The sequence below is a fragment of the Emydura macquarii genome, unplaced genomic scaffold, assembly GCF_026122565.2.
Source record: "Emydura macquarii macquarii isolate MOO-44397 ecotype Brisbane River unplaced genomic scaffold, CSIRO-AGI_Emac_v2 contig_2636, whole genome shotgun sequence".
In the NCBI taxonomy this organism is placed as follows: Eukaryota; Metazoa; Chordata; order Testudines; family Chelidae; genus Emydura; species Emydura macquarii.
The window spans coordinates 26,534,807-26,559,245 of NW_027132773.1; the positions used below are offsets into that span (position 1 = coordinate 26,534,807).

At 40.7% G+C, this 24,439-nt stretch overlaps 1 protein-coding gene across 4 annotated transcripts in view; it reads left to right on the top strand.

Annotated features, from left to right (window-relative positions):
* Nucleotides 1-24,439, top strand: part of PLXNB2 (plexin B2) — a 310,572-nt gene that overhangs the window by 167,846 nt on the left and 118,287 nt on the right. For 3 of the 4 annotated variants that reach the window (XM_067564325.1, XM_067564327.1, XM_067564326.1), the window contains one exon: nt 1,383-1,463. In XM_067564325.1, coding sequence (XP_067420426.1) covers nt 1,462-1,463 — 2 coding nt within the window. In that variant the 5' untranslated portion in view covers nt 1,383-1,461. Of the gene's footprint in view, nt 1-1,382; nt 1,464-7,298; nt 7,486-24,439 lie in introns of those variants that run through there. The other variant, XM_067564324.1, reaches the window with a different exon arrangement.

Sequence of the window (24,439 nt, forward strand, 5' to 3'; positions counted from 1 at the left end):
ACTTGCCTCCTCAAATCTCTATGTAAAGTTCAAAATTCTCCTCCCCTCCTTGAAGGGACTGTATCATTCTGCCCATGCCAACATCTCTTCTCAATTCTTGCCTTTCCTCTCCTTTGCCCTCTTGCTGTAATGAAGGACCCTGTACCACTCTGTTCCATGCTCCCTTCTTGCCTGGAATGATCACTTTAGCCCAGTGCATCAGGCTTCCTTCTGTCAAATGTCTCCTTCAGATTCAAACACCGAAGCTATAGAAAAGTGCCCTGACTCAGCACCCTGAGTTCTCCAATGCATCTTTGTGTTTGATCTTTGTTTATTTCATTTGCAAGTTTCTTCAGACAGGAACCAGATTTTCCTTTGTCTTGTATAGCTCTGAGCAAATTATTATCTGAGCGTGGAAGAGGGTGGTTGGGAAGAGATGAAGATATGTACCCTTAAAGAGTGCTTATTACCATGGCAATTAGATACATGAAATGGAAAAAAAACTTACTCAGTCAAATTTTTGACAAAATAAATAGGCCTTAGGGTACCATGAAGCATGCTAGACTCTGCTTTTGACAAAACATCATAGATCATGAATTCCAAAGGTGAAGACCTTCAGTTAACACTCCGTCCATGGTCCTTGAGGCAGCTAGAGGCAGGCAGGGTCAGGCCATAGTTGCAAACTCAGATCTAGATGTGAACTTCCAGAGCTGAACTGGGTGGGGAATGGTTTGAATCTAGTATTCTGGTTTAGATCTAAGAGCAGGTCTGCTAGGAACTGTAGTTTCACAATCCTTTAATGCATATGTTAGCATACATAGTACACTGCTTAGAGGGACATCAACTAATCTGTACATGCTTACGGAAGGTACCTGTAAGAACCAGTGTTGTATTGCCTACTGATGGGTATCCATTGCTGGAGATTTTTTCCAGACAGTCGTCCTCTTCATATTCAAGTTGAACAACCTAGATTTACTGCCTTTTGAAATCATATTTGTAATAGAGCAGTGGTGTTGAGTGCTAATGAGGCAGTTTTTTATCTGCCCTTAGTTGCCGAGGTACTGTTTCACCTCTGTAAAGTGTTCTGAAGCTGTCTGATCCTGCAAAATGCTGAGCACTGCAGGCAATGGAAGGTGAGGGTGCTCATGTTCTCACTAGAGTGGAATCAAAACATACAAAACCCAGTCCTTAATATAAAGCATACATGCTTTCAGGTATTGTCATATGAGTCCTGAATTCCTTAGTCATATGTCTGCAATTGATTGTATGTCTGACTTGTCTGAATCAGTATTGAAAATGTAACCTGGATCAGTGCTCTGTTTAATAAGTAGTCCGAAGTTAATAAGTAAAAGAAGAATAAATATAATGGGTATTTTTGTAATCCCTTTACTCATTTTTTATAGATAAAGGTGAAAAAGGAGAAGATCGAAAACTGTTCTGAAAATAACTAAGTGAAGTAAAGAAAAGCTAGTGAAAAAGTGAATGTAAGTATTTCAGTTTTTCACAGATTAGTTTATAACTGCTAGTGCTTTATCATCACAAACCATAAAAATTATTTTAAATTAGCAGATTATGCCAAAATGAAGGCCTAATTTTGAAAGCTCAGTACATTTAATACTCCTGTCAAGCTTAGTATTAACTTTGAGCATTCCTGGTGTGCTGAATCAGGATTTGTGTTTTTATTCATTGTAAAAGGACCAACTTTTTTTTTAAAAAAACGTGCATTTGTAGGCAGTACATATCTTAAACTATTAATTTGCCTACTTGAAATGAAGAGGCAACCTTGGGCTGTTAGTAACTACCAATTATTTAAAAAAAAAAAAAAAAAAAATTATTTAAACACCAGAGCTTGGAGCCCAGAGTCCTGTATTGTAGACATCTTTTCCATTTCAAGTGGGATTTAGGCTTACTTTGTATAATGCAGCCTGTATATAGTATCTATAGCTGTGTGTATATTTGGACTGAAGGCTTGGATTTATAATAGAAAAACATTATACTGCAGTTTGAAAACTTTATTACGATGCCTGAAGTTTCAGGCTGAGAGTATTACTGCCCACTAGAAGTCATTTTTTCAGATCTAGAAATAATTATTTTCTAACAGTAAGCTAAGAACTCCAGTTTATATGTTAAATCCTTTTTTAAATGTTATTACATCACCATCAGTGAGTAACCCATTATCATGTGTTATCATAATTGAAAACTTTCACAACTGTTAGTTTTATTGCAATCTCTATTGAATCTATATTTTACTCCCCCTTGCTCTAGAAGTGTTTGATAATATTGTTAGTTAAAGTACATTTGTACAAAGATACTCTGATGCCTTTTAATGGGTAGAATCAGAATGGGTTATCTTTGTCATAGACTCTGCTACTAATGGAGTTAGTGGCAGCTTTTACTCAAGTGTGCTTTAGAAACTGAAAGATCTGAGTGAGTTATATCTTTGCTGTCACTATGGGAGGTTGAATGGCTATGTTAGTGATAACCATGTTGCCACAGATTTGTTCCAGTATTTTTTATTTCTACATTTTCCCAACAATTTTACCTCCTGTTTTCCATGGCTGCAGATTTCTGTGAACTCATAAAATTACTAGACAATCAATAGTGCAAAAACCATCAGCCATCTGTGGGAGAGCAAGCTTGTAAAACATTTTTGGCTTATGGGACTGTTGTGTCCTGAAGTTATTGGGATCTACTTAAATTAATGTACTGGGATGCAACAGCAACGTATATAAGCCAAAGGTTTATTGATCATGTCTGCATTGAATGAATGTCCATACAGTGCTAATTGGTGCCTGCTCTGCTTGTCATCGGTGATAAATTTTGTCAATTATTAGAGAAGTTGATGGTTGCAGCATCAAAGCGTAAAAACATGCAGTGTCCTAGCATGCAGTGGAGTTAAAATCTGGAAGGGTTACTGGGGAGCTATCACTGGTTGTTCAAAAGTCCTGAAGGTCTAGGGACGATGTCCCTAAGACATTACAATGACCTTGAGTTAGCCAGTGATATTTTTTGACAACCTAAGCACCTATGTGAGTTCTGTGTATAGAACTCTGCTCTTAAGACTCATCACCTAAATACCTTAGCGATTGTCTTAGAAACACCAAAGTAAATATATTTAATGGACATGTGGCAATAACTCTAAATTCAAACTGTATGAAGTCGCAAGGCACGGGGGGTGGCGAGCACTCTTGTATAGCATTTGAACCAGCACATTTGCATTATGATCGACTGAGTTATTTTTCATATAATTCGCGTCACTTAGTGCCCTGTTTCACATTTTTTTTCTTCTGTTTTCTCATGTTTATGCATAAGCAGAATCTTTACAGAAATAAACATGCAGCAGCGTAATGAGACCTTTAGTATAGGATTTTAGTTTAAAAAATAGCTTTCAAATTAAAAATTGCCCTTAAAATATATAAAACCTTATGTTCAGGAAATGAGTCATTTTATTCACACATTGAGATTCAGAGTATACAGTGAACCACTATAAATTGGTGGTTACAGTGTAGGCCAAATCTCTTGCTGTGTATGTTCCTGTCAATTTCAATAGAAAGACATAGCAGTTAGATAAATTGCTGTCAACATTTTTATCCTTTGTGGCAGAATTAATGTAATCTCCAATATGTATTATTTTTCAGATGCTTTAACTTTATGAACATACAGATTAAAGCCCTGAGTGGAAACATCATTTTAAATTTATATATGTGCTTTTAATGCATTAAAATTAGAAGCATATCTTCTTAAATTTTGAGTTCTTTGTCAGATATTAATTAAACCCTGGCCTACACTTACCTGGAGATTCAGTGTCCGTCAACTCAAGCTTGCATAATTCCCGTCGACTGCTGTGCTTCCCTTCTGCGCGCAGTCTTCGCTGCGCTGCAACGACGGGAACTGTGTTCCCACCGATGCAGCGCTATGCCACTTTAGGGAGTGGTTTACCAGCATTGACTTCCTGATTGATTGAGCAGGTCTACACTGACTGCTCAATCGATCCAGAAAAATCGATCTGATGGCAGCGACTTTGCTGCCATCAGTATAGACATATCCTAAAATGGTGGGATAACTCTGGATTAGCAGATATATGGAGTGAGTCTATGCTTCTTTATAGCCACTATTTTTAATAGTGCAGCACCTAGAGGCCCCAAGCAAGATCAATATTTCATTGTGCTTGGCACTGCACATACACAGAGAGACAGGTCCGGCCCTGGAGAGCTTGCAGTCTGTAAGGACAAAACAGAGTGGGAGGAGACACAATGGCACAGAGAAGACACGTGGCAGGTTGATGGCAGAGCCGGGAATAGGATCCCAAGAACCTATCCAGTTCCCATTTCACTAGGACACTCTGCCTCTTGTATCATCTTTTCTAATGTACAGCACATCCAAAATGGATTTGTACAATAATAATGATTTTGTCTTGGCTAAGAAATGTGGAAAAACAATATGAAATACATCAGGATTGAAGCACATTATATTAATTTGGCCTTGTGGTTGAATGGTTTTGTTACTCAGTTACTCTTAAAACTGCTAAGAGTAGAATAAACCTCCGAAAATACCTTTCTAAGCCCTTTCAGCTTGTGCTTCCAAATGTTTATTAGTCGAGCTGGAACCAAAAGGTGGGTGCGGGAGACCACAGAGAAATGTTGCTTCACTGCTTTCCCTCACAACTGAATTCTGCGGGTGGTAAGAAGGATGGAATTAGATGGTGGAAGGAAGAGTTGGGAGGTATTAAGGGAGGAAGGGCAGCTATAGTAAAACTAGGTGTGTGGGGGAGAGAAGGAAAGGCAGGAGGGGAAAGAACAGTGGTAATTGTGGTGGGACATGCTAATTATGCAGGGGGAATGGGGTTGTCAATGTCAGAGGACAGAAGGGGACAGTATATGAGGCTGTAAGCAGAAAGCGTGCAAGGAGCCAAAAGAGCACAGACTGACTGACTAAGTTTAAACCTTGTATTGGGGGTAGGGAGGGAAGAGGCAAAATGATACTTGAATTTGACTCTTATTGTCTATTTAAAATAATCTGAGGTTGACAGAACACATACTTAATGTAGGCATTTTTGCTAATTGCTCCCAACAAATTATTTAATAATAAATAAAATTATTTATTTAATTAATGCACCCATGAAGAACCTGGTAAGAATGTCAGTGTTGCCCTGCACTATGCTAATATGACTATATTGCAGCTGGGAGTGAGTTATCCTGCCTGGGCAGACAAATTTGCACTAATGGGGCTGGAATTAGCATGCTAAAAATAGCAGCATGGATGTTGTGACTTGGATGGCTCTTAAGCTTAGTGGGGGTCTGTACACTGAATGAGGCAGGGAACCTGTGGAAAAATAGTATAGGACCATGTAATTAACAATTGTATCATAATGCAGGAGGGCCTGAAGTAAAGTTGCCTGAGGCAACCTTAATTCTGGTATTTCCCAACTTCTGAGTGATTTCCTTTGCAACTATAATATGCTTTCAGTGTGTTTTTAGCATTTTGTTTTTGAGGTTCTTTTAAAAAGCAAACTGAAAAAACACAGAAATTCCATAATGTGAAATCATATTGACTCTATAGGGTCATTTGTAGGGTTGGAACTGTTAGATCCACAGCACAGACCTCTACCACTTAAGTTAAAAGTAACTGGTAGAGGGCAACAGCCTATTACTGCTGTGTGGACCAGGCAGTAGAGGAGACACACAGTTTGCCAATGGGTTTCACGTATGTTTGCTGATAGCAAACAATGTTGGTATTTGAGAATTCTGGGTTCTGTTCCAATTTTTGAAGTGGAGGGTGCTCCAGTGGTTACAGGTCCTTCTGCCCCATCCCTTTACACATACCCCAACCTGTCCCATTCTGACTGCTTTCTTCCCTCTACCCACCTGCATTTGAATAAAGCAGCTTCCTCCTCCTCTGTACTGCATGGCAACCAGGAAGGGGAGCATTGGCAGTACAAGAGAGAGAGTGAAAGTATCTCCCTGGTCTCATTTATAGTGCCCAGCACCACAGCAACCTCTGTCCTCCAGGAGAAACAATTACAGGACAGCCCTGGTCAGCAGACTCCAGGATGGAGCTTGCTTGGAACAGGTGGAATATATAGAGATTTTTTTTGCTATCATCCCTTAATACTGATCACATGCAAAGGCAATTTTCAGAGAGAGATTTCAGCCAAATTTTAGGTAGATTGTCCTGGGGGCAGTAAAAGTCCAAATTTCAAGTCCTTGCTCCAAAACATGGAGGTGCTGGGGCTTTGCATCTAAACAGCTGTAAGAATTTTTAACATACGTTTTGCTTACAATTATGTTGTGGTTAGGAAGAAATACCTGGCAGTTAAGGTTCCACAAACAACCGTAGCTACCTCTGGCACTATATTGTTACCCACCACCTGTATAATTGGGTGACTGGTGTAACATAATTATTACAACAATTTCAAAGATATTTCACATCACTAACTACAAATGAAAATGTAATACATGTTGCATATGTGTTGGCTCATGTCTCTCACTCCCTGGGAAAATAACACCTCTGCCTGTTTGAATATAGTGGTTGAGCATCTGTAATATGTTAGGAACTCCTTGAACATGCTTGGAGAAATACCATGTATAGAACACTGGGAAGTGGTGAAAGTTGTGAAGGGCAGGGTTTTTTTTTCATGATCGGTCACATTTGACCCTGGAGCGGAGGTTCCATTTAATTTGTTTTTATGGTCCATTGAGGATGTTGCTGAGTAGAAACTCAGATTCCAGAATCTTTTTTATATTGTAAGGAATCCATTTGTCTTTCTTGAAATGTAGAAGATGTGCACATTAATCTTTTACTTTCTGGCATTCCTGCCGAATAACCTACCACGGCGTACTCCAGTTTCATATGTGCTCTAATATAGAGGAGACAGTAATGGTAAATTCTTAGCTTTTTAGGAGAGCTGTGGCATCAAGTTCAACTTCAAAATATCAGCCCACCAGAACACTTAATAAAATTTTGATCTTCAAGAGGGCTCTAGCAATACTAGCTAATCCGCACAGCACACCTGTCAGGTAAATAATATATCCATTTTATAGATGAGTAATGGAAAGCCAACATTTTCAAAATTGGGCACTGAAGATTAGGCACCTAACTAACTAGCCTGATTGTCAGAGGGGATGAGCACCCTTAGCTGTCGTAGACTTCTGCTGGAGCTTTGCACTCCGGAAATTCAGGCCAGTTGCTTTGATGCCTTAATATGAATTTAGGCTCTTAACCTGAGGCCCCCAAGTTTGAGAATGTTGACAAGGGCCAAAGAGGGGGGAACCTGTTAGATCCAAGACTGCAGTTCGGGAGTTTTTGGTTCCCAGTCAGAAGCTAAGACTTTGGACCCGCACCCCCTTCATAGCTTCAGGCAAAGAATTATTTCTTGTTGGAGGAGCAAAAGGAATGAGGAATGTGCCTGGGAGGGTCTTCCTTTGAAGATTTTATTCAGCAGGGTGTGTGTGAGGGCTGTGTAGAGAGGAAAAGGAGCTTGAAGTTGGAAGACAAATATAATGACAGGTAATTCATCTACCTCCCACTTTGAGTTTAATTAAAAATGTGAGTTATCTTGTTGTTTCTGATGTACTTTCTGCTCCTCTATTTCCATTCTGTTACACAGTCAGCACAATGTCATAATTGGGCTGGAAAACAAATTTGCCATGCTGTTTGGTCATAACAGAAAACGGAGCATTGGGATATTAAATGAGCAATATGTCCCGTTAGGTATGCTGTTTAATGTATTGCTAAGCACAATTTTAGTTAATATGTGGTATTTATTTTCAAGTGCATTATGCCATGTAAATGGTGGTTGTTACCTGTTTGCTTTCTGAAATTCTGTGCAAGATACAGCCTTTGTACTGCTGAGTGACACACCGAGCTTACAGTGCTACAGCATTCCATTCTCACTACTGCAGAGCAGGTGGGAAACTAAACAAAACTGCAGCAAAAAGCTTTTGGCTGATAGGGATTGTCATTTACGGGAGGGGAAAATCTACAGTACAAAGAAAGGGTCTTGACTGATTGAACAGCACAGAGCAGGCCCGTACAGCTGAAGTAATAGTCTGCATTGTCTGGATTTCAGATTCAGAGGACTCTATTGCTGCTTTGGCCCTATTTGGAGTGAATAAATGCTACTGCCAGGAACAAAGCCCAAAACAGAGGGAGAGGGGACTAGAAAGGGGAAGTAATGACTCACCCACCTACCCATCCCCCCATCCCAATCCCCATTAGAGCACTCAGCGGTCCCCCACTGATGGCCATGTGTTCTGTTTTTATAAATAGCTAATCATTTGAAATGTTCAGTGTAGGCTGGGTGTGGAATGATACCGAAGAATGCAGGCATCTTCAGGGGAATGCTGAAGCAAAATTAAACTGTAGTTTATTTTTGGACAGAAGTGTGTCATCCTTTAGGGATATTTGGAAAGGAACAAAGCAAAATAAAGCCTCCATAGTGTTCATGGAACCAGCTAGAAAACTTTGAGTACACTAGAATAGAATTTAAGATCAGTCTTGTAGGTTACAGTTTTAAAGCTGAACTGCAGCTTTTCTGGTTATCTCATTTTCTTGTGGCTTCACTGAACAATTTCTATTTAATACACCACATACTTCCTTTTTCCTTAAATGTGTGTGAATAAAAACCCTGTTCTTATCAGCCATAAAATAATCTGTAGACAACAGGAGACCTGTTACTGACACCACGTTTCTGATTACCTACTGAATTTAAAAAAAAATGTACTGCAATAACAAACTAAAAAAAGTACCGAATGTAGCTAACCAGCCTTTAAAGAGTCTGTCTGTGAAAAATAGTTGATGACATTGATTCTAGATCTTGAAAATATCTTAAAAAAAGCCCTAATGTATAGATGTGTTTGAAAGATTGGCATTTTCAGGTTACAGTGCAAATTTAGAAAATCTGGGCTCCCAGAGCCAATTCCAATGCAATAGCATTTGTCTGGTGTTTTTCTTCCTGATTTAAAACCACACTCCTATTCAATATCTGATACCTGTTTAGATGTCTCGTACATAATCTTTTCAGTATTCTGATTAAATCTCTATGCAGCTTCTTTTTAAGATGTTACACAGTTTTTCTTCTCCACCTATTTTTAACTATTGGGCAAAGAAAGCACTCCCATATGATTACTGGCAGTTAGGTCAGAGTGAAACCAGACTGTTTTTGTTTCAGATACCTAAACACCGCAGGTGTGAGCAAGCACTGATACAGGTCTGCTGCTTTTCTTGCTTAAGGAAACTACCTATAACATTCATCTGACTGGTGTAGGTGAAGTTTGTGAGCATGCAGTGCCTGCTGCGATTGTGAAATTACTTATGGATGATTATAAAGGGTCTCGGTGTTGAGATTTCCCCCCTGCCCACAGAACTCCAGGCATTTGGCTTTGTGTGCAGATCTCTCTAGTGGCTGAGGTAGCAGTGTAGACTCTTTTCCCCTCACCCTGCCTCCCTTCCCATGCCTCCCCCCCATGACTTTCTATACCAGCCCACAGACTGAAATAATGGCCACTGTTGCTCTGTAACTCCCCATGTGGGGCTTTCAGACCACTGGGTCTGTATTGGGTTGGCCAAACTTACTGACCCTCTAAGCCGCACACAACAGTCTTCAGAAGTTCAAGAGCTGGGGGCATGCCTGCTGGGCCTTGGGGCTTCTGCCCCATGGGGCACACTTACTGGGGCTTCAGTCCTGCTACTGCTGAAGCCCCAAGCCCTGGCAGATACCTCCTGTGTGGCAGAAGCCCCAAACTCCCTCACCTTCCCCCCTCCCCACACACACACTGGGCAGAAGCCCTGAGCTCCCCACCTCAGTCTGGTAAGAGGAGAATGGGGAGAGGAGGCGTAGCGTGCTCTGCAAGCCACATTTTAACTGTAAAAGAGCCGTGATTTGGCCACACCTGGTCGATATAATCACCTAGACAAAATTCCAATGCTCATGCCCCTAATCTAGTTGTGTTTGGTGCAGAAACCACCTCTGATACGAAAGAGTTATGGCAAGCACTTAAATCTGGCAGTTTAAGTGCTATAGCAAGTCTTGTGTGGGCCTTCTGGAACATCAGTGTATTTCACCTTTTTGTTTTAGTACAGTGATTTAAGCGATTGTTTGAGATGAGCAGAAGTGAACTGAAATATTGTAATTATAAATCAAAACACCTTATATTAACATGTCAATTTGTTTTCAATCTGCCACCTCCTCCGCTCTTCACCTTTATCACTACTTTTGTGCTAACCAACATGGAAAAAATCCCTTGGGTTCTCAGGATTTTTATGCTGTTGGTATGAATATATTTTTAAAAGCTAGTGTTATTTTCTTTTCCCCAATTGTAGACTGAAAATTAGTATTTATGACCTGTGAAATATATTAACATTAGTTCAATTCATATTACATTTAATAATGAAAATCCTCACTGCTTTAGGGAAGAAATAGGGATTAAATAATATTAGTCTCCTTCGTAATTTGTATGGCAAACTCAAGGTAAGTACCAGTCAAGTAACTCATTTAATGTTGACCTTTAATGTGTTCATACAAAAGATCCTGTGTTTGAAATTAGATACTTTTTGTACATTGTTTTTTATATTTGACTCGTTACTAGAACCTTTAATTTGACCTTGCAAAGTATGGTAATATAATGACCCCAAAACAGGAAGTAAAGATCTAGATTTACATACCAGTCTTTTTATTATAGGTCAGCCCCTATACGGTGTTTTTAAGTTATTTAAAAAGATACATAATATATAATCTTGTTTACATTTGGTTGCTTTCCACAGAATTACATCAGTTCTTTGAGTGCTTTCTCATGTCGATTCCATTCTAGATGTGTGCACGCTCCCATGCATGGCTACCAGACATTTTTTCCCCTTAGCAGTATCCATAGGGCTGACTCTGGTGCCCTCTGGAGCCCTGCGCACATGCCGCGGTATATGAGGCGCCGCTGGCCCTATACCCCTTCAGTTCCTTCTTTCCGCCACTGAGGATTGCTGGAACCTTGCTTCACTTGCGATCTCAAGTACTTCAATTTCCCTGTTCTATTTTCCTTAGTAATTAGGTTAATTAAGTAGTTCTTTGTTAGTTAAGTGCTGTTATTAGTAGTTAGTTAGTGTTAAGTGTTAGTCCTGTTAGGGACTTTGACTTGGGAGTGGGGCATGCCCCACTCACCGGGCTTCAAGCCCTGCATAGTTTACAGCAAACCCTTTCCGCTCAGCCCCTTCCCCCCCCCCCCCCCCCTCCCAACCGAGAGCTGTCTGAAGTGTTTGGGGGAGTCATACCGAAAGGACAAGTGTAAAATTTGCAAGGGCTTCAGGCCGAGGACTCGGAAAGAAAGGGAGATCAGCCTGAAAGCCCTTCTTATGGAGGCAGTATTGAGACCGGTCTTGGAGCCACCACATTCAGCCTTGGTGCCAAGCTGTCGGTGCAGAGCGCCCCGTCGGCACCGGAAGCATTGTGTCACCGGCCACCTTCTCTGCAAAAGAGGCAGAAGAAACAGTGCCTGGACTAAAGATCGCTCCCCTGGCACCGAACCAGTCTCCAGCACCGAGGTCCCTGTGGGGGCGGAGCCGTTCCACCTCCCCAGCACCAAAGGTCTCCCCCGTAACGACCAGGCACCGAAGCCAGTCACTGTTGGCGCTGGGTTCACCTGCATGTGATCAGCACCGCCGCAGTTCCCCGGCACCGGGATGCTCTTTGACCTCTCGGTGGGAGTCTCCACAGTACCATGTGGTGCATTCCTGGCACCAGTCCTCAAGGTTGCGTTCTTTGATGCCCCGTACCAGCCACCATGCAGTCAACCATAGTATATCCAAGGGATCTAGGCACTGGTCACCGTCCCCCAGACACTGACATGAGTCACCACAGGGTGGTAGGAGAGAGGCAGAAGGAGCCCTGCTGTGGTCCTCAGCTAGCAACTCCTATTACTCGGAGGAGGAAAAATCTGCTGGCCGACCCAGCCACCGCCATATCCCAAAACCTCTGGATCAGGGACCAGGACCCTCTCCATCAAGTTGGCCCCAGGGGCAGTGGCCCGCACAATGGCCATATTGGAACCCATGGGGGTTTCCTGTGGTGGCAGGCCCTCATTCCATCCTGACAACGGAAAAGACAGCAGTGGCCCCAGGAGTGCCGGAAAGGGCCAGGGGTCAGACAAGGATTCAGATCCACTGGAGGGGACCTCGACTTCAGTGACCCAGCAGGAAAGAAAGCAGCCCATTGTCCTGGTGCAGTCCTCCTCATCCTTGGATGAGGCGACCACAGCGAATCCATCAGTCCCGCTCAACGACTTTAAGGCCCACCAGGAGCTCCTTAAGAGAGTGGCCCCTAATCTGGAGCTAGAGGTGAAGGAGCTCAGAGACCTCGGATAGCCTCTTTGACATCCTGGCAGCCACGGCACCGGCCTGGGTTGCCCTGCCTGTGCACGATGGGGTTCTTAAGCTGGTTAAGGGCCTGTGGCAAACCGTCATCACTGCCACTAACCTCCAAAAGGGGGGGAGAAGAAACACTACGTTCCTGTAAAAGGGTTCGAGTATCTCTTCATGCACCCATCACTGGGCTCCCTGGTGGTGGCAGCTGCAAATGAGAGGGACAAGCAGGCAGTCTGGCTCAATGCCGAAGAATAAAGACTACAAAAAGCTGGACTTACTCGGCATGCCTTGGCCGAGGAACGCCATTGGCATACGCTTGATGTACAGAGGGCCCTGGCATTCTACATAGAGCAGACGAAGTCATTCCATAAGTCCACACAACTGTTCGTGGCAGTGGCCGACAGAATGAAAGGCTTGCCTGTTTCAGCGCAGATAATCTCCTTGTGGATAATCTCCTGTATTAGGTTCTGCTACGAGAAGGCGAAGTTGCCTCTCCTGGGGGTGGTTATGGCCCATTCTACCAGAGCACAGGCTTCATTGATGGCATTTCTGGCTCAGGTGCCCATTCAGGACATATGCAGGGCTGCTACCTGGTCCTCGGTGCACACCTTCGCCTGCTATTACGCCATCGTTCAGAATGCCAGTGATGATGCCAGCTTCAGCAAGGCAGTGCTGCAGATGGCTCACCAATGAACTCAAATCCCACCTCCAAGGTATTGCTTGGAAGTCACCTAGAATGGAATTAACATGAGCAAGCACTTAAAGAAGAAAAAATGGTTACTTACCTTGTAACTGTTGTTCTTTGAGATGTTTTGCTCATGTCCATTCCATTACCTGCCTCCTGCCCCACTGACGCAGTTGATGGCAAGAAGAAACTGAGGGGGAGTAGGGCTGGCGGCGCCTCATCTACCACGGCATGTGCACGGGGATCCAGGGGGGCGCCAGAACTGGCTCTATGAGTACTACTAAGGGGAAAAAATTTCCAGTAACCATGCACAGGGGCGCGCACACACCTCAAATGGAATGGACATGAGCAGCGCATCTTGAAGAACAATTACAAGGTAAGTAGCCGTCTTTTCTATTTTGTGGCTAGCTCAGATGAACACAGAGTAGAATCAGCGTGTAGGAACTTTTGAGTTGCAAATTACCATGTTACAAAATGTTTATGAAAATATGTCTAGAAATTTAGACATGTGAGGGCTGGGTAAAACTAAATTTGTTGCTTGGGTTTTTTTCAGCTTGAGGAAAGGAGGGTTTCAGTGTAGGAGTAGCTTGAAGGAATGGATAGGTTTGGGGCCATGGCTGATTATCTTACATGGAGTGGTGATCAACTTAGGTTTCTTTCTGAAAGAAATTTCTTTGTGGAAATGTGCTCACAAATTATGGCATCTGTCACTATGATTGTGTAAGTGCTGGACAGCAATTACAGTAGAATTAAGCATGCCTATGAGGGGGCTATATTCTGACTTCCTGCTCCTCTCTTTATCCTCATCCCTTGTCTTGAGGTGGCTCTTTTTTTTATTTCTCTCTCCTACTTTCTCCAAATTCCTAGCTCCTGTGAGGGCAAAGGATGGAGATACCATTTCTAAGGGAAGGCCTTATTGAGGAAATAGGTGTGGGATTTAGACCTGAATGCAGTGTTCCATGTTGGGGTACCACCACTAAGAAAGCTCTGCCCTGTGTACCTTAGCTCTTGTCTAGGACAGGCAGTCTGTGATAGTATGTTTATACTGCATCTGGGAGTGAGCCTTCCAGTTTGGGGAGACAAATTAATGTGAGCAAAGTCCACGCTAGTCCACTAAAAAATAGCAGTAGAGACTCCTCTTCTTTCAAGCCTAGAGCTGCAACATCTACATTGCTATTTTTAGTGTGCTAGCTGGAGCTCAGCTACCCCAAGTCTGTCTCCCTGGCGTGGGAGGCTCAGTCCCAGATGCAGTGTACACATACCCCAAGAGCCTGGTTCTGTCCGATTTAAGGGCATTGTAAGGTCAGGACTGGGTATGAAATTCCGTCTGTAAATGGATAGATAGCCAGTGATGTTTATAGAGCATTGATGTCATGTTTTCACATCTGCCTTTTTTGGACATTAGGTTTGCTGCCAGGATGAGCTGATTTAAATCACCAATTTTAATCATGATTTAAATCAGCAAGGTGCAATTTTTTTATTTAAATAAGCAATTTTAATTGAGTTTTTAATTTGTTGCTTGTACTTTTTAGTTATTTCCCTAAAGAAAGACTGATTTTTATTGGTTGGTAACCATTAAAGCATGTTGATTTGCAACTAAATATAACCTTATAAATTTGGTGCTTCTTTTTGCTAGCCAGGAGGGTACATTTGATCTATTAGGGCTTTAGTCACAGTTAACCCATGCGTTTAATGCCAAGCAAATTAATGTTATTTTTTTAACATGTTAATCACACACCAGGGCCCTGTGCTCAGTGGACTGCCACTGCGTGCCTCCAAGGCATGGGTGCCCCTCCTCCCACTGCCCTGCTCCATTGCTGCTCTTGTCTTCTCCTCCCTCCCCCATGGACCCACCCTGGCCAAACTGCCCTGGACTGGAGCCTCCTGTCTGCTGTGCAGAGTGAGGGAGGGGCTGATGTTGGGGTTTCCCCATCCTCCTGTCTGTGTACCTGGTCTCTGCTGAGCTGGGATAGGGAGACAGGGACCCTGTCTGTGCTTCTGCCTCTGGGTCAGGAATGGGAGCTGCCAGCGGCTGCTGCTGTGTGAACAAGCATCAGGCTGGTGAGTGCACTGCTAAAAGAGACAGCATGCTGTCTCACTCACTCTCACGCTTCCCCCCAACATCCAAAGATGTTTAAATACATGGTATTTATTATTGTTTTGCAGTGGGATTAAAATTGCGATTAATCAATTATTTTTTTAATCTCACGATTAATCATGATTAGTTTTTAATTGTTTGGCCGCTCTAGTATCTATATGTATTTATTAAAGCAGTTTCATAGCTTAACTAAAACTTATTCAGATTTAATTTTTATGATGATAGAAAATGGTGAATAATACATTTCTTGTTTTGTGTTTTATTTGTATGAAGCTCTGTTTGGATGGAAATTCAAATTCAGTTAAGAATGCACAAAAATATAATTTTTTTATTTAATAAAAAATCTTCCTTATGTTCTGGATACCAACTTTTTTCTTCATCAAAACATGTTTTTTTCCTTTAACACTTATTTATTAAACAAAGAAAGTATTATTGTAGTTAGTGAATTGAAGTGATTGTTTCTGCTAACCATGTGCTTCAGGATTTTAGAACTAGTAAATCTCATCTTCTCACACCTAGTTTTTATTCATAGATAGGAAGAGAACAAGCTTTCCTGCTTTCAACTTCTAATTGGTTTCTTAACTTTGAAAGAACTAGTCATTGAGCTGAACTAGATGAAGAAACTGAAACAAAAAAAAAATGGTCTCCTCACCTGCAGAAGAGGCTTCTGCTCTCAAACATTGGCTTAGCACTTCATTAAGTGATTAGCCTGGTTCCAAGTGATTAGCCAGTGACTTCCCTAAGTTTATTGGTCTGACTTTCCACCAAACATGTACGACTTTAATATTATTTTTGGTATTTAATTTAAATGGTTTTAATAGATTAAATACATTTGGGGTTTAACAAAGGTTGTCAATTTCAAATTTAATTTTGAATACGTTTATTTAAAAAAAAACCCACTGTATTTAACTTACATTTTTTTAAAAATATTGTTTTTTGTCTACCTTGTGTGCTGCAGCTGCATGCTTGACCAATTGCAGTTTTATAGTTGCACTTCTATTCATATCTAGGTAATGGGCAACTGTAATCTAGCCCTGATGACTCAAAGTGGCAAATTCTTAATCTGAGAGGAAGGGATGGAGTCCTTTGTTTAATCAAAATTGATAAACGTTCTTCCTCCTGACTAATGCAGTTTTGTCCAGGTATAGTGGAAGTCCAGTTATTTTATCTTGATGATAAATCTTGATGATTAGTGGTCAAATGCCCTCAAATTGAAATATTTTCATTGTAATAAACAAACCATTTATACTAGAAACTGGCTGGGCATGATTGACTCTCTGCTCTGTACAGGCTTCATCACAGAGGCCCTGAAGGTAGAAAGACAGCCACAGGGAATCTTCAGTGGAACAAAGTAATTCAACCCTTGCTTCAGGGGGCTACAGCTGGCCAAAGCTAACTAGTGAAGGTGTGGGCTCAGAGCAGCAGAAGGATGTGCTGATTCACTGCTTTCCTAGGCAATTCGCAGCTAATTCAAATCAGGGCCCTATACTTAAATTTACCTTGAACTGACTAAATTAATAGATGATATAATTGTGACAGATGACATCCATGTCTGACATGGATTTTTGCTGCTGTATAGTTATTGGTGACTTTCATAACTAGGGGGTTTATATTTATACTTCTTAAATAGGTATGTACCTCTTGCATGGATATGTTGCATGGGAAAGGTCTACCTCTGATTACATGATAAAGTATTACCAAAGAAGTTCCATATTAAGTAGTTAGCGCTACAAAGGGTCAGTTAATGGAGACATGTATAAGGAGAAATAGAACAGCCATGGGGGCCTTAAAAACCCCTAGATATACTAAGGGAAATGTATATTTGGAAGGGTGCCAACTACCAGGGAGGAGAGAACAAGTAGCTGGCATAAACTGGGGATAACAGACTGATGCTTTTGTAGAATGTTTCCTAATGTCCATGTACGTATGTGACACTGTTTAAAAGAAACAAATGTCCAAAACCATGTGTTTTATCTCACTGTAAGTGAATATAGCACCAAGGAAATAACCATCCCATGCGGAGGTAGCAGTCTCCCCATGAAAGGAGGGCATATAATGGAGGAATATGGCACTTAGCTGTTTTCTCTGACAAGAGTGAAAGACCACACTTCTGCTCTAAATCCTGGTAGCCTTCTAATAGTCTGTAACTTCAATTGCAATGTAATTCTAGCAATGTTAGGCATGGAGGTGTTTAAGTATATTCATTTTATCATTTGCTCTCATTTCGGTAAAATTCTATATAAAACCAGTTTGTTTTAAGAAGAATGAAAATGTGTCTGTGCTGGCGCTGGGCAAGTTGCTGCCTGACTCACTTGAAGAAACAAAACTCTGACCTTGTGGGAAGGTAGAGGAAAGTGAAGGTAATTCAGCCTAAGTATGTGGCAGGCTGCAACATTCATTTGGAGACTACAAAAAAGCTGGTGAAAGCCATTGTGGTCACAGAGAGGGCTCAGTAACCGATTGTTATATTATCTTATTATACATCTTTTTTTTTTAACTTTGATGCAAGGCTTGTTGAAAAGACACTTGCAACTTTATTCTGCCACAATTCCCCCCCACTTTTTTTTTTTTTTTAAATAAACCACGATTTTTAATTTTTTGTATGTATTAACTTTGCCCAGGAAAGTAGTCTGGTAACCTGCATGGGTAGTATTTACATTTCCCAGCACTGAAGTTTGCAGTTTGTATTTATAGTACTGTTGCAGATGAACAGCATGCTGTGTTGTGATCGTGGAGCCTGGAAGAGTTAGGAGAGTAGAATCTTTGCTTAAGGCGATGTCCTCGGGGTACACATCAGATCATGGAGCTGTGTGAAACTGCAATTGTTAGACATCTCTTAAATCTTCATTTTCGCTTCATAAGATTCACTTGCACTGGGAAATGCATAAGCTTTTAAGAGGTGTAAATTAGTACAAATTGAAGACACAAGTGCAAATTTTATTAAAATGGTTTCTCTGTCAATGTGTGAGGGGTCTCTGTAAATTAGATTACCAAATGATTTTGTACAAGACAGTCCTGCTTACTTTGAGTGAGATTATTTTACATATCTGAATAAAGACTAAATTGAACTGTTAAATGCAGCTGCCAGGAATTATCAGAAATGTTCTGGCTTGTGCTTCTTATTTAGAGAGCTGTCTGTCATCCTTCATAAATAAAATGCTTTCCTTGAAGAAATCAGGATTCAAGAGGGTAAATATCATTCCTCTCCGATCAATTATTTTTATAGGGATCTCATTAAAGACCTATATAGACCAAAATGGCAATATACATACAGGAGCCAAACCAGAAAGGATTAAAAGGGAGTCAAGAGTGATGGTGCCCTAGAACTAGAGCACTCTGGTTCTGGAGTAAATGGCTTGTAAAAAGCTTGTGATGCACATGCACTTGCAGGTGGAGAGCTTGCCCATGTCTTCGGGGAGTTCTGTTTACAGAGCACTGGAATGCTGTGGCCTATGGAGAGTCACTAGCCTGGCCTGATCACTCACTATTGGCATTTATGACTCATATAGATAGTGGTAGCAGAAGGAGATTGATCTGGCTGACATCATGTTCTTTTTTTCTGTTGTTGGCTTTGTTTTAAAGATAACTGAAAGAGACTTTGTTAGAGCTGATGGGAGAGCCTAATTCACAGAAAATCAGTAGTAAGGGGCCACTGCTGTCCTGTTGTGTGGATCATTTGCTCTCTCTAAGGGACTGCAAGGGAAAGCTGCCTTTTAGCATAATGGAAGAAAACTGTTACCGTGTGCCATTGGCTTGCAGGATGTAATAGGAGTAAGGAAACCTCTGTTAGCAAGGGATGGGAAGCACAGTTGCGCAGTCTAGCTCTTTGGTCTGTAGCTGTGTGGGAGGTTATACAAATTCAAACCATGGTGAGAACTGACTCAAGACTGACAATAGCATCTTTGGGAGCATTGGGGAAGGGAGCTAGTGCTAGATTTTAAAAATATATATTAAAGTTAAGAAACCTGCTGTCTATGAAAAACATAATGGTGATTAGGAGCTGTCAGTGTCTGGAGGTACAGGGGAATCTTTCGGTGATTTTGGAGTGGGAAAATGAGAGATTTAACAGAGGCTTGACATGAGCTAAGGGAGGGCTCCTTGTCTCTTCTCTTGATTCAATAGCTTATCCATCCAAGACATCCCTAGTGAGAGAGAGCAGCGTAGCAGGCGAGGTAGAGATTCTATTACAAAGTTCTCTTAGGTTTGGAACAATGGACTGCTAAAGAACAGATCACTTAGAGAACATAAAAGGAAGCTTATCCAAGGTCTGTGAATCTAAGATGTCTGAACATCCTGGGAGAAGAGTTTACACTGTTACAAGCACCTCAGCACAGAATATTAGCTATACTGTTAAGCAACATGTAGATATATATTTACAATGCTTTCTTGATAAGCAGCATATGTGTGGGACTGCAGTGATGGTGGACTGATTAAAGGAAACCCATTGTTCACAAGTTGTTAAAGGCCATTGCAGAAACTGTAAATGAAGTATAGTGGGTATCCTTTTACAAATTTACACTAAAGTAGACTCTCCTTCCCTGCCTCTTCATTTTTCATTGTTGTTAATGGAACAGTAAGAATTTGTATATTGAATAAAAATGGGGCTTTACTTTTGAACATCACCTCTACAGGTGGGCTAGTCATTAGTCTCAAGGCGAAGTACAAAGGTGATATTCAACAAAGTGTTGCCTGCGATCAGTCACGCAGTGACTAATTAATGAATGGGTAAAGTTCTGTTGGTAAATGGGAAAGGAACAAGCCTGTCAACATTTTTAGTATCTTAACAACCTGAAAAGATTTGGTGGGAGTAGGGGCGTGCACAGGAATTTAAATTTGACCGCTTCTTTTGGAGGGGCATAGTGCGCGCGCGGACACCATATACATAGAAATAGACAGCAGTGCTCTCACCATTTCAACAAAAATCCATGCACTGTAGAGCCATCTGAATACATGTATCCACAAGTACTTGGCCGCCGCAGAGTCCCAGAGCTGCTCTGGCCCAAGGGCTTTGGCAGGGTTCCATGTCCCTTCCGTTTATTGGGGGGCCCTCTTGCCCCACTTTGCCTCCCCTTGTACACACCCTGGGTGGGAGACAGATTTGACCTGACAGAATATATTAGATTTAGGTTTAAGGAAACCACCTTTAGTAACAGATTGGACATGTATGAGGAGGATTGAGGTAGGTGGGGGCATAGAGAGTGTAGGAGTTATGGAATGCCTCAAGGATTGTGATAACACTCAGTAGTAGCAATCTAAATAGGAATGGAATATATGGTCACATTCTACATATTTTGGGCAAAGAAACTGCAGTGTGCAAGTAGACATTTGAGTGGAGGAACATAAAGCTATGTAGGATTAACTGATTTTAGAGCTCCTTTGTGTGCAAAAGTGTCTGCCAGAGCCTGATAATAAGTTCTGACTGAAATGTGCTGCCTGATGGCAAAAATATTGATTGAATGTTATACCACAGCCCACGAACACTAAATATCTGACATGGACCAGGCCTGGAAACAGAAGTATTGGTGTCAAGTAAAACTGATGGTTTATTTCTGTGTATATGGTCATAACATGGTGCCTGCCAATTTTTACTATTACACAAAACGTAGCATGCTAAAAGAAGGAATTCTATTTTTTTCCCCTAGAAAATATATTGAAACTGTACCTTGCTTGGCACTTTGTTACTTTTACATGATTGGGACAGATATTTAATTCCCTTGATTTCCTGAGTAGTGCATTAAGAGAATATAACTGCCTAAGGGGCCTACTGATTCTGTTAAGTACTTGGTGAGAATTTCAGTAGTGCACAAATCCACTGAATTCTTTGTTTTTCTTTATTCTGTGAAATCAGTCCTGTTAAATTAAGTAAATACGTCAAATATTGGGCCTACCTATATTTAGTAATTACTATTGTGCTACAGTATTAAATTTCTGTGGAAATGTACAGATATTGATTAATCCTCACTACCCTGTAGGTATTTCACAGATGGGGAGACTGAAACATAGAGAAGCTGAGTGATTTCCCCAAGGCCAAGCACTAGATGAATGGAGGGTTATATCTCAGGAGTTCTCAGCCCCCAGTTTTGTGCCTAGTCCACTAGACCACATTGCTCTGAAGTTTAAAATATGAAGGCTACATTTATTTAATAAAAACACCGTTAGCACTCAGTTCCGACTAATTCCTTCATACACATGCTTTCAGGAATATATATTTCCTGTTGCCTTTGCAGTGGGTGTCATTTCTTTGTCCTGCTCCGGTTCCCTCAGAATATTGCACTGATCTCTCTGGGGATCAACATTCTGGAGGTCACCATGGCAACGTTTAGAAAAATGCACACTGCAGACTTGAACCTTCATTTCTGTTATCCCTGTGAGCTCTAATGATTTGTGGACTTCCCAGGCTAATGGAGGTGGGGAGGGGGAAAGTAAAATAAGAGAGTGGTGTGTAACTTGCACATTAAAACCTTGCACATGTAATTTTTGAGGCACTCTGCTGATATTGCTCAGTGATGTACAGCAGCAGCATCTAGCATTTTCATGGTATGCTGCTGCGACTTCCTCCTGCATAAATTAATCCCTCTGTTTTTATTCCACATAATTTTAACATTAGTGTCTTTTGTTATCTCTGAGCTCTCTTCATGTCCACTCAGGGATACTATGGAAGCCATTGAAAAGGAAAAGATTGTTATGGAGGTAAAGCCTAAGAATTTGACCACAAATGTCATGATATCAAGTTTAAGAATGAGTGCTCACATCACTGCTATTTCCCAGAGAACCTTAAAGAAGCCGGTTGGCAGAGAGAATGGGTTCCATCCAGCTATGGGAAGTGATTTAAAGTTGAATGTTAGTACTTTGCCACCTGGGAAAAGAATTAAGAACTCTAGGTTGTATTTTAACAGTGGCACAGTGAACTTTTCCAGAGGGGTTGCTGTATTAGTCTGTATACAGCAAAAACAACGAGAGATGTCTGACGAAGTGGGTTACAGCCCACGAAAGCTTATGCCTGCAGAAATTCAATTTATTAGTCTTTCAAGTGCTACAGGACTCTCGTTTTTACAGTGAACTTTGTTTTCTTCTGTTGATTTGAGCCATACAAAAATATTCCAATACAGGGAGATATTTTTTTATAATTTCCAGTCCAGTAGACTTTGTGTCTGTATGTGGAAATAGTGCATCCTAAGATGTAATTAAATAAAAGAGCATTTTTCCATAAAAAGATATTTCATTTAAAAAAAAAAAAAAAAAAACCTCACTGAAATAAAACAACTGATGTTTGAATACCTGTGGACATCAGACTGGATATAAGGTGTAAATTGTTAAGTTACCCATTTACCAAGGCTTGTGCTAGATTCTCTACCACTGACCATTTTAAAAGCAAGACTGGATGTTTTTTTTACTAAAAGATATGCTCTAAGAATTATTCGGGGAAGTTCTCTGTCCTGTTATACAGGAGGTCAGACTAGATGATTGTAATGGTCCATTCTGCTCTTGGAATCTATGAAAATGCACCTCTGAAAGTGAGGAACAGAACTCATCTTTGGATGGTAACACTTGAGCAGAGAAATAGTTAAAATATTTTAATTTTAAATATTCTCCTAAATAAAAAGCACAATGGCTTGACTGAGAGCCTGGTTGAAGAGGGAAAAATGTATTGCTTTTACTTTTGTTGGTCTTTATAAAACTAAAATTAATTTTAAAAAAGCACACTGACTAATGGTAAACTTATACAAGGCCTTGGGGGATTCCAGGATTTCATCTCAGTTATAAAATTTTCAAAACATCAGTGGTGGATGGTAATGAATATTTATTGATGGCGTTGCAGTTCCAGACAATCATTGGACTCCAAATGCCATTACATTAGGAACCCATATATCAAAAAATTATCACCTGAACATTCTTAAGTTGTAGTCACAGGTAAACAATAAGAGAATTTACATAAATAAAAAAATAAATATCATGGTCAGGTGTGTCATTGCTGTACTATTAGGTCCAAAGTAAACAACATACAAAAAGTTTGTGGAATCTCAAGGAGAAAAGTCCTTAAGGAGTGCTGGCTTCCTACTGCATCTCCAAGCTTCAGCATTAGTCAACCATTCATTTTATGTAACTCAGCACATGCATCTTCCTTTACTATGTTAAGAATAATTAAACTATTTAGTAGCCATTACCTTGTTCTAAACTTTAATGCTCAGAAAGGAAAGGGCCAGAAACAAACAAATCACAGTAGGAATTCAACGTATTAACTGTACCTGTGAAATATGGTTGCTGGAATAAGAGGTCTGACAGAGGTAGTGAATGTTCTTTCTTCTGCACTGGAGAGTAAGAGATTCAGCTCACAATTTTTAGGACTCTGGTTAATTCCCACTGCCAAGACCCAGCACTCTAGCTCTGTTGAAATGTTAAATGTCTGTCTTACCTATCTATCCCTGATAGCTGTGCAGAGGAAAGGGTTAATGTGAAGAATAGGTGCTAGCCCTTTTATGAGAAGAGTAAGTGATAACCCTGGTCTCCTGACCTGAGAATAAAATAGGTATTTAGTATCTAAAATTGTCTGTCCGATTACTATAATCATCGTAGTTTTACTTGCCTATGGTATGCCGTCACTGCACTAACTCACTACACAGGGATAACTTGAGTTTGATCAGTGCTATAGAATACCAATTTCTAGTCTATAAAATACTGTTCAGAAGAAATGCTATTTATTTTTTTCTTTGTTTTTGCATAGTTGTGGAATTCTCAATTTTTCCTCCTGTAGTTTCTAAAATCCAGGCCTTGAAAAGAATAATGCAGTAGGTAATTCTTTTAAGCATAATGAAAAATATGGAAACAGCAGGCAATGGGTATCCAACTGTGTGTGGGGGGGGAATTAAGTGGAAGCTTTTTCTCCTCTGCTCAAATTGGTCTTATTCATGGGGCTTTTATGGTACCACAATCACATACTTAAAAATAATTATTCAGTAATTCTGCTTCATTTCCACACAGCAGTGGTTTAAAATGTCAAACTTCAAGCAGCCAGTCAATTTTCAGCTCCCATGTGGAAACCAGTGTACTGTTAGTAAACCCTTAAAAGATTCTATCCATATCAGTGTTTAATTAGGGTTAGAATCCTGATTGGTATCCAATGTAAAAGTCAACAACAGATATTTTTAAAAGTGCATATTTTTCAAGATTAAAAGTCAAGGGAAGAACTGTTTCTTAGTTTGGGAAGGGAGCCTTCATTTTATTAAAATCCTAACTTAATACACATTTAATGAGAGGGAGGGGAGTTTAAATAATTTCAGAGTTGGAATTTGTAATAGTTTACTTTGACAGCTATGCTATAATGTCATTAA